At 39.2% G+C, this 11,827-nt stretch overlaps 1 protein-coding gene across 1 annotated transcript in view; it reads right to left on the reverse strand.

The window, feature by feature from the left end:
- METTL16 (methyltransferase 16, N6-methyladenosine) overlaps window positions 1–11,827 on the reverse strand; it is a 110,091-nt gene that overhangs the window by 53,153 nt on the left and 45,111 nt on the right. The window contains exon 2 of the mRNA XM_007937459.1: window positions 633–832. Within this exon, the coding sequence (XP_007935650.1) occupies window positions 633–832 (200 nt within the window). The remainder of the gene's footprint in view (window positions 1–632; window positions 833–11,827) is intronic.

Genomic DNA, 11,827 nt, shown 5'->3' on the forward strand with positions numbered 1-11,827 from the left:
TTTTTCAGCAATCTCTTTGCTGGTGTAGAGGAATCCAACTGATTTTTGGATGTTGATCTTATATCCTGCGACTTTGCTAAATCCCTTAAAAATAAAACTATCAAATGAAAACAATGGCTATGACAAACATACATGTATAAATACAAAACCTACCCTTGCTCCATCTTCTACATTTCCACTTTCTCCCAAGTGAATCAAATGGGACAGTCTCCTCCATAGTGAAAGTTCACAATTAAAACAATATTTATTTTAACTCAACGACTTTTTCTTCCCTTCAATTATAACCCTCCAAGAAATTCCTGCAGCATTCAAATCCATACGATCTTTTATTAAATGTCCATCACCACAAAACCCCAACATGGGAACTACTATACTAACACCAAATAACTCAGAGTGAAAATAATGTCCACTAAATGCAGATATCAACATGGAAATCTGAAAAAATAGAATCCTGCTTTCATTACCTCTCTTTCCTCTTGTTCACTTTGCAAGAGAAATCAATGGCCCAGGGGCAGCAAAACAGTACAGTAATATCTATCGCCAGCTTCTCTCACACAACAATAAATACCCAACAGGACCCTGAAAAATTATGAAACTTATGTTTAGTCAAGAAGAAATTAAAAACCATATACCTATATCAATTCCTCTTCGGAGAGCACTTTTGTCAGAGTCCTGGTGACCAATTAGATCTTCTACCCAGTGAATATAGTTGAGTCTCAAAGGAACAGTGGGAATTAGTCTCTCTAATGGAATATCAATAGAAAGTCCAAAATCTTCCCTTAGGAGAGTACAAGTCAGAGCTCTGACTGCTTCAGGGTCTTTAAAATTTAAACTGAAGGAAAGAGAAAAAGAAGCAAAACTGATTAGTAAGATTTATCATGCTGTATAAATCTCTACAGCAACCAGGCAATACCAAACACTCACTTGAATGTCCTCAAGCAGTCATACATAAATAACTATGTAGAGCGTTCAGCAAAGTGGCATACCCATGGAGGTTCAACACTGTCACAGCAGATGAAAGGCAGTATAATTTTTCACCAAAAACATTACATTTACATACATGCAACACAGAGGTTAAGATTGCCTCTGTTCAAATTCCTGCCTGACTGCCTCTTCAATAGCTATGTGACCTTGGACAAGTTATTTAACCTCTCTGAGCCTGTTTGCTCATCAGTAAAATGGGGATAATAGCATCTACCTCATATCACTGCTGTGAGATATTCTGTGTACTTAGCACAATGTCTAGTACATAGTAACTATTTTGTAATTACTAGTTATTTTTATTATTATCATTAATATCATTTGACATTAGCTTTCCTAATAAAAATCCTAAAATTTACCTAATAAAAATTTTTCTTAGTAAAACTTCACACTAAAAGTGTAAAGAGAACAGTATAAAAATATTTTTAAAAAGGACAAAAATACTTAGATATGACAGAATAAATATTACAGACACCAAATTTAAAATGAAACTATTTTTAACAGCTTTACTGAGGTACGATTTATATACTATAAAATTCATCTGTTAAATACACAGTTCAGCAGTTTTTAGTATTGTGGTGAATTAAGTTCTCTTTTAAGTGCACTTTGCCTTGGTTCTTTGGAAAAACAGCTTGAGAGATTTTCCCCCTAAACTACCAGGAGTTACCTTTGCCCTAGTTGTCTACCCCAAAGGATTTGTTACTTTTGTCCAAGTGGAATGACATTTCCTTATTAACTGTAAACAACTTGTGGTTTGATACTTTTTGTTTGGTCCTGGGCTACAGCCTGCCTGGTGATTGGTATGCACCTTGCAGGGACTGGTTAATAGACTGCAAACAAATGTTTGTAGCCTACTATGCATATGAAGTTATCTGTCACCTAGCAAGAGGGGATTGGTCAGTTTGTGGCCCCTGCTGGGAAAGGCTATGTTTTGAAATTGACAAGGAGTTGTATATACATGCAGTCAACCCCACAGAGGTTTTCTAGCCAGAAAGCAAAGCCACAAGCAGCAGCAGGGAGAGAGAGAAGGCAAGGAACCACCACAAAGAGCTGTAAAGGGGGTCAGGCCAAAGGCTGTAATTTGGAAGACAGTGAGAAGCCCAGAAGGGGCTCAGTGGCAGAGCAGTGGAGACAGGCTCAGAGGGGGCCCTATGGCAGAGTCAGTGATAACAGATGGCATGTTCATGAGGAGCCTGAATTGAGGGGCTAAAGGAGCTGAGAGAGCTGTCCTGCACTGTAGAAGGGAGAGTCTGTCTACATGCTTCCTGTTCCTTATCTTGAGTTGTATGTTGATCCTGATCCCAAGTTATTCCTGTTATTTCCTTAATAAACCACTTAACTATTAAATATGGCCTATGAGTTGCATTTGCCCACTGTAATGCATTGCTGAATCCAGCAGAGTGCTGTGGAAGGGAAGGCTGGCATCAAATTGATAAAAAGTTTGGAGGGTCGAAGTATGTGTGACCTCTGCCTCATAGCAATCAACTTTAGGCTGATTCCTGGTCATTATCCTCCCTGAAATTATAACGGTTCTGACGCTACTACTACTCTCACTATTTTACAAGTATATTCACAGAATTAGTACCACAATCCAACTTTAGAACATTTTTATCAACACAAAAAGAAAGTTCATGCCCATTTGCACGTCATTCTTTGTTTCTACCCTCAGACCTAGGCAACCACTAATGGACTTTTCTAACTCTATAGATTTGCCCTTTCTGGACATTTCACTAAAAATAAATCATACCATATGTAGTCTATTGTGTGGATTCTTTCACTTAGCACAATGTTCTTGAGGTTCATCCATGTAGTAGCATGTATCACTAGTTTGTTCCTTTTCATTGCTGAATAGTATTCCACTGCATGAATATACCACATTTTGTTTATCCATTCACCAGCTGATGGACATTGGGATTGCTTCTACCTTTTAGCTGTTATGAATGCTGCTGCTTTGAACACTCATGTGCAAGTCTTTGTGTGGAAATATGTCTTCTTTTCTCTTACGTCTCTTATGTAGGTGTTCAGATGTAGAAGTATAATTTATATGGTAAATTTATCTTTTAACTTTTTAAGAAACCTGAGCCAATTTTTTTTTTGTTGTTGTTAAAAATGATACTAAAAATACTACAAAGAAAACTAACAGTCCTTATTTATAAATAGGGCAATGAGAAGAAAGAGCAGAAAGCCAGCAGAGGCCACTAAACTGTGAAAGGTAGGAAGAGCTTCTGAAACGCAAGAAGACCTTTGTTTAGAATTCTGGCCTAAAGTTGTGGCTATTCTGAAACAACTTTTGATCTGCCCAGTCTTCTTTTCTGTTTCTATAACACAGCAGGGTGTCATTGGACCTCCTCTAACTTCACAAGGGAAAGGACAGAGAATTACCATCAACATCAGCCCAAAGCTGATGTCTATGAGGTAGATGTCAACATACCACTCTCTCCAACCATTCTATCAATCTGACACCAGCCGTCCCTCTCAAGGCACCCTCTATTTCTCTGCTGAGTTTGATAATTCATTGCAATGGCCACACAGAACTCAAAGACCATACTCATGGTTATAAGGCTTATTATGTAAGTAACAGGTTACAATGCAGGATCAAAAACAACTTGTGATACAGACTTTCTATCAGGAGAGTTTCTTCTCTGGCCATACTTGCAGGCTTATCTCTTTCACCCAACTCTGCTTGGACTTGGGCCCTTGTGCTTGGCTTCCAGAAGACAGACTCCTCATGATCCCCTCAGAACAGGTCTTTGTCCTTAGCCTGGCCTATATCCTGTTCAGGCCAAGGGTTACAAAGCCTTTTAGCTCAGCTGATAAGTGCCTAGAGGCATCCTACTCTCCCAGCAAGCATCCTGCCTAAAGGTGCTCAGCTTTCTCACTCTGTGGGTTGGCATACCCACTTGTAGCGGTCTCACTTAGTGGGCCAGGAAGCCCACTGAATCATCTCACACTGGTCTCCTGGTTCTACTGTCACTGTTTCTCTGTTGCTGTTTCTCACCATCTCATGCCATCTCCAGTCTTACTGTTTCTGGGGTATGGGAGGTTCTCAGTGCAGAGACCCCAGGTGCAAAGAATGAGCTCCACTTCCACTTCTTTCTGGATGGTAGTGAGGTACCCTCCTCTCCACTCTGGGATTGACTGTTTTTTAAGCTAGAAGGATGGCAAACCTGACCTTTCCCCTTGTTAGGGTTCTATACACCTTATTTGCATTACTAACAATAATGTCCAATTCCCTTGGTGGGTCATAAGCACCTTATTTACATAGTCCTACCTAGTCACTTTGTAGGATAGAAGGGCCATACTATATAATTCACTGTTCCCTCCTTGGCCATAAAATGGCCAGTTATTTTAAAAAGCTCAATGCTCAGATGATTGAGTTCCAAGATGGAAGTGTGGTATCCACTTAGCTACCATGGAAACTTCAGGCAGGTACCATGGACCTAAGCTCCCTCTATCACCCACAACAAAACTGTTCAAGTATTGGAGTTGGAAGACCTAGATTTTAATCTTGGCTCTGCAACCAACTAGTCATGAACTCAGGCAAGTTACTTCAGTTCTTAGGACTCGTATCTTAGTGTAGGTTCTCTCTACAGAAGAAAAACCAGTGAAGCTTATATAGAGAGAAAGAGAGAAATTCATCTCAGGGAAGCTCATACAGTTGTGGAGGCTGCAAGTCCAACTTCATGGGTCAAACATCAAGCTGGAGGCTTTTCCTGACTCACATAGCTGCATGGACTGATGAACCCAAGATCAGCAGGCAGTACAACCAGATGCTGACTTCAATGGCTGACAAATCCAAGATTGGCAGGTAAAATGGTAGATTGTTGGCTCACAGGCTGTGAAGGCAACAATCCCAAGATCAGCAAGCAATACCAGCAGTCCACTTGTTCAGTTCCAAAAACCAGATGATGATAAGCTAGATGCAGAATCCAGATCCAACAGAAAGTCCCAGAATTTTCCCAAGATGTCCATATATATATTGGAAGCATGCCACTCCTCTGAGGAAACTCCCTTTCAACTTATTGGCTGCTCATAGCATATCTCAAGGAGATAATTACCTTCTATCATATCTCATCATGGAAAAGACTACATCACAACTGCTTAAACCACTCAGAATCACGGTCCAGCCAAGTTGACACACAACCTTAACTATTACAGTCTCCATGTGTAAAATTAAGGGATTGAACCCAATAACTTAAGGGTCCTTCCAGCTAAAATTCTATGACTCGATGAAGAATGCTAAGAGCTAGCACAACGGAAATTACTTAAATACTTGAAGAGCAAATTAAAGATACCTGGAACAACAGTTACTAAAAACAGAGGAAACACCCAAACAACAGTATATTTGTACTACACTCCAGTAATATATCAGATAGTGTTTCACTGCTATTCAAATCCATCCTGGAAGAAGTGCAGCCAGAATGCTCCTTGGAAGTGAGAACGGCCAGACTTCGCCCCACCACTTGGATCATGTTGTCAGAAAACACCCGTCCCTGGAGACGGTTATCATGCTTGGTAATACGGAGGTCAGCGAAGAAGGGGAAGATCCTCAATGAGGTAGACTGGCACGGTGGCTGCAATGACAGGCTCAAGCAGAGCAGCACTGTGAGGATGGCGCAGGACTGGGCAGTATTTCATTCTGTTGTACACACAGTCTCTCAAAATCAGAGCCAACTTGATGGAACCTAATAACAACACTACTCTCCAGTCTGACTCCATAACAAATTCTTTCTTCTGCTGCTGTGTGATGTCAAGCATATAGTGTATTAATACATATTTGTGTATTAAGAACTACACAAATAGTAGTCATTAGATGACATGGAATATCCACTTTTAAAAACTGTTTAGAAAAATATAACTCTGATAATAAAATGACTAGTATAGAGTGATGATAGGCAAGATTAGACTTCAGAAACATAGATTTGCTTGTTATCTACACACAAAAAAATATACTCTATACTTTATGTAAAAAAAAATTTATTCTGATTTTGGTGAAAGTTTACAGAGCAAACTGGTTTTCCATTCAACAATCCACACTCTTAACACAGAGATTTTTACTTTATGTAAAAAAATTTATTCTGATTTTGGTGAAAGTTTACAGAGCAAATTGGTTTTCCATTCAACAATCCACACTCCTAATACAGAGATTTCTTGTGACCTTTGTTTCTGGGTGCTATTTATAGGAAAATGGTCACTAATTTATAGGGGAAAAATTAAGAATGAAACTCAAAAGTAATCTACAACAAACAGATGATGATTATAGTGAAATCTAGAGATGTAACAGGAGCCTAGAAGCAATGACACTCCTATAGCTATGAACACATCTAGTGCTCAGTGGTTTCCAAACACCACCCCCTACAAAAAGGAATCAGAGTTCCTTGGGTAAGTAGCTATTCCAGGTTTGAAAGAGGTGAAGTATAAGACAAATCTGTAACATTTTATTGTACCAGAAAATAATACATGTTCAAAGAAAGACAGGGAAGCCCAAAGAACGCTGAACTCAACAATAAAAAGACAACCCAATTAAACTATGGGAAAAGGACATAAACAGACACTTCATGAAAGAGGACATTCAAACAACTAACACATGAAAAAATGTTCTGTCATTAGTCATTAGAGAAATGCAAATCAAAAGTACAATGAGATATCATCTCATCCTTGCTAAAATGACACTGATTAAAAAAAAAACAGAAAGCAACAAATGATGATGTTATCCATTGCTAGTAGGATTGCAAAATAGTATAACCACTATTGAAAACAGTATAGTGATTTTTCAAAAAATTAGAAAATAGAGCTACTTTATGATCCAGTAAACCCATTCCTACAGATATTCTACAGATCAAACAGACATACGCACACCTATGTTCACTGCAGCACTATTCACAACAGCCAAAAGACAAACACAATTTAAGTGTTCATCAACCATGAATGGATAAGCAAAATGTGGTACAGACAGACAATGGAATACTACACAGCCATAAGGAAAAATGAGTTCCTGAAACAACCTGGAACATAGATGATCCTAGAGGGCATTATGCAGAGTGAAATAAGTCAACCATAAAAGGTCAAATACTGTATGATCTCACGTTTATAAAATGACAAGATCAGCTATATACAGAGATCAATGTTCAGTGGTAGTCATCACAAGTGGAAATGGGGGGAGAGGGAGATTCATTCTCTATACAGTAGACACTTTTCATTTATGCTGATGGGAAATATAGCACTGAATGTGGAAGAAGCATGCACAGCTTAACCAAGACAACTGATGCTCCTAGGTTACACATTAAAAAAAAGACTCTTTGGCAAATGCTATGCTATATATAATTATACAACAACAATGAAGACACATGTATGTATATCTAGGTATACACACATAGGTATGTATGTTTACATGTACGTGTATGTATACATACATACACTCATACCCATATACAAATACATGCATATATAAAATAGAACAAATAAGGACCACAGAATCCGATACTTCTTAGACATAACCAGTCACCTCATGGGATTAGTTTTCTTGGTGTGAACACTTAGGGTTATAGTCTCATACGACAGCTTGATCATTTGGCATAAATACAGTGCATAAAGTTTATGTTCTACATTCTAGCCTGGTGAAGCATCTAGGGTCTTGGAAACTTCCTAGTGCCCATCTAAGATACAATTATTGGTCACTACTCATCTAGAGTAAAAGAGAAAGAAGAAAACCCAAGATTCTGAGAAGAAAACAATCTACAGGACTGTCTACATGAACCATGGCCTCCTTTACCCTGAGACCTAGATGAACTAGAAGAACTAGATGGTGCCTGGCTACCATTACCATACTTTCTGATCAGGGTAACAATAGATGGATCCTGATAGAAAGGGAGAAAAATGTGGAAGTGAATTTCAAATTCTCAAAAAAGCCAGACTTAGTGGACTCACTGAGACAGGAAGAATCCTCGAGACTATCGCCTTAAAATAGGCTTTAAACCTTGAACCAAAACTATCCCCTCAAGTTACCTTTTAGCTAAATAGGAGGTTAGCTCATAAAGTAATGAATACAACCCATGAGTACTCTGCTCTTTTAAAAAGTCATCTATATGAGACTAACTGGTCAACAAATACTCTGAAGTACAGATTAGAATGTTGGGGGTATGTGAAACTAGGTTAATGACAATAGAACAACCAGAACGGAAATGATAAGGATGTTGATACAGCGTTAAGAATATAATCAATATCAATGAACAATATTTGTAAAAATGTTGAAATGGGAGCCTGTTCTGCTGTGTACACTTTCACCAAAAATAAAGTAATTTTATTTGTTTAAAAGAAAAAGAAAAAGAAAAAAAAAAAGACACTGGAGTCAGCTTAAAGAATTTCCCACTAGCCAAATCTGGAACAATGCTAACAAGGGATTATAATCCATAGAATAAATGAACAACATATGAGACCATACTTAAATAAATAGATACCCAAATACAGAAGAAGGGACAAATTTATGTGATGCATTGAAAAGAACAAAGAAAACAAGATTTAAAAGGCATGTAATCCTAGAATGAGATAATGGTGATGGCTGCACAATCTTGTCAATATACTGAAACCACTGAAGTGTACAATTTAAAGGTCAATTTTATGATATGCGAGTTATATTTCAGTAAAAAAGACATAAAATAGTTTAAAAAGGGAAAGTCCTTTCTGCACAATTTTCCTGTAAACCTAAAACTGCTCTTAAAGAATAGTCTATTTAAAAAGGAAAAGATGTTTAAAAAAATTAGAGAGTAGTTCCGATAGGATGGAGGAATAGGCAAGACAGACTGTACAGACCCTCTTAACAAAGAAAAGGGGAACCAATTAACTCAGAAACAGAAGATACTCCCAGAGCCCTGAGCTTTGAAAGGAAGGATACAGAAATGGACTAAATGCCAACTAGTAGACGAACCTGCAAGAAAACACCGAAAAAGTAGATAATATGGACCTGCGGTCTGTCAGCAATCCTGAGGGCACAAACAGCTTGGATTTGCAAAGTGGTGCAGGACCTAAGAATTAACCTAAAAATTGGCCCTCTAGTTAGGGGCTACAGGGAGCACTGCACTGGTGGCTGGTGAATAAAAGGGGAAGGAGCAAAGAGGGAGATGGACAGAGCTGTGGACTTGGCTGTCTGGAGGGCAAAGCCATTTGTATGTTTATAAGTGGTTGGACCATTCTGGATATTTAAAGCAACAGAGTTCTCTCAGATTCCAGGGACCACATGGACATATCAGACACTAATGACTAGAAAGGCACAACATTTTCCTTGTTACTCTTATACCCCACGCCCTCTTGGTGAACGGAGGTGTGTGCATCCCTCATTCCCACCCACCTTCTGGGCTGGCAGGCACTCCATTCCAGTCTGTGTGCTCTGACGGAGCCTGGGTGCCCTACCCCGCCCAGATTTTCTTTTCCCCTAGTTTGTTTTTGTCTATTTTTTAATTCTTTTTTTCTTTTTTTTTCGTCCTTTTATTATTATTATTTCTTCTTCCCTTCACAGGTTCTAGTTTTCAGCTTTTTCTCTCTTCCCTATTCCTGGCTCCCATTTTTCTTTCTTGTGGTTCTCCCCATTCCTTGTTTTTCTTTTTGCATTTTTCCCATTTTTTTCTTTATTATTCTACTATTCTACCTCTTTTCTCTTATTCTCCCCTCCCCAGATATTGTGGGTTTTTTCTTTTTTTCCCTTTTTCTATGCATATTTCTTTTGGCTTTTTTAAGTATTTCTTTAAATATTATCTCTCATTTATTGCACTTCCTTTCTTTTTCCCCCTTTTTTCTCTTTTTGGTGGTGATTGCTCCTGGGTGTTTATGCAGTGTGCTTTTTGTCCATTTGTGTTTATTTTTTTGATGGGTTTCTCGACTGTTGATTTTGTCTGAGTGGGAGACAGCAACCGTGCCCATACGACACAACCACACCCACATCTCCTGCAGCTCCAATTACTGAGTGAGAGCAACCAATTCCTTCTGCACCAACTGGCCAACAATAAATGACCACCAATAAGAGCATGACTCACCCTTAACTGCTCTTCACAAACAGTTAACAGATTAGTACAGCCACACTCATTGTCTATTATACCCACCAGGAGACAGGTGGTGAGTGTATAAATGCTGCCAACAAGCAAATACAGGAGGACAGTACCCTGCTTACTCAGATACATTCAAAAAAAAGAAAACGAAAAGCTTAGGTAGGTCATTCCAACATACAATCACCAATTAAATATAAATACAACAAAGTCACAACGTCTCAGAGACAACAGACCACCACAGTCCACACAAAGAAGCAAGATAAAGCGGTAGAAACAAGGGACCAGGACACAGACCCAGAACAAATTACTGAAAAAGCAGAAGCATTGGAACTCCCTGATAAGGAATTCAAAAGAATTATATTTACGTACTTTCAAAGGATTGAGAGACAGATCAAGGAAAATACTGACAAAGTTAAGGAAAACACAGACAAAACCCTAGAAGAATTTCAGAAAAAATACAAGAACAAAATGACAAAATCAATGAAAAATTAGAAATGATATAAAATCCTAACAACCTGCAATACACTGATGACACAACTCTGCTTGCTGAAAATGGGGATGACTTGAAATACTTACTGATGAAGATTGAAGAATACAGTCTGCAGTATGGATTAGATCTCACTATAAAGAAAACAAAAATTCTCACAACTGAACCTATAAGCAGTAACACGATAAATGGAGAAAAGACTGAAACTGTCAAAGACTTCACATTGCTTGGTTCTACAATCGACACCAATGGAAGCAGCAGTCAAGAACATCAGATGACATATAGCACTGGGCAAATCGGCTGAAAAGGACCTCTTTCAAGTGCTGAAGAGCTAAGATGTCCCCTTGAGGACTAAGGTGAGCCTGACACAAGCCACGGTATTTTCGATCGCCTCATATGCATTGAGAGCTGGACAATGAATAAGGAAAACCGAAGAAGAGTCGATGCTTTCAAATTGTGGTGTTGGTGAAGAATGCTGAAAGTACTGTTGACTGCTAAAAGGATTAACAGGTCTGTCCTGGAGGAAGTACAGCCAGAATGCTCCTTGGAGGTGAGAATGGGCAGACTTCGTCTCACATACTTTGGTCATGTTGTCAGAAGGGACCATTCCCTGGAGAAAGATGTCATACTCGGTAAGGTGGAGGGTGGATGAAAGAGGGGAAGGCCCTCAACGAGGTGGACTGACGAGGTGGATTGACACGGTGGCGGCAGTGATGGGCTCAAGTGTAGCAAGAAGCATGGAGCTCCCTCAGGACTGGGCGGTATTTCATTCTGCTGTGCACAGGGTTGCTATGAGTTGGAGACAACTCAATGGCACTTAACAACAACAACAACATGCAGGGGGAAGTGTGCCCAAGACCATGTATAGGGTTGATAGATAGTGTTTCCACAAGTGTATTGATAAGTTCTGTAAGAATTCCCAGGTATATAGTAGAGCTTATTTCTTGGCCACAGCCAGCTACCCAGAGGGAGCAAGTAGTTGGACCTGTGGGCTCGGGACCATAGTCGCAGGGGACATCAAGCTCAACTGGCATAACATACTACACAAAACATTATTCCACATCCTACTTCGGCGAGTAGTAACTGGGATCTTAAAAGCTTGCAAGCAGCCATCTAGATGCAGCGATGGGTCTCTCCTCATCTATAGATATGGTCCATAGAGCAAATAAGAAGGAAGAAAACCAAAGACGCATGGAAATAATTAGTCCAAGTGACTGGTACACCATGCAATCCTCAGCCTATATGATTATGAGACCAGAAGACTAGATGGTACCTGGCTATCACTGTCAACCACTCAGAGGGGGATCTATGTAGGAGATCC

Source organism: Orycteropus afer, unplaced genomic scaffold (assembly GCF_000298275.1).
Source record: "Orycteropus afer afer isolate SDZICR_OR568_19922 unplaced genomic scaffold, OryAfe1.0 scaffold00042, whole genome shotgun sequence".
Classification (NCBI taxonomy): domain Eukaryota; kingdom Metazoa; phylum Chordata; class Mammalia; order Tubulidentata; family Orycteropodidae; genus Orycteropus; species Orycteropus afer.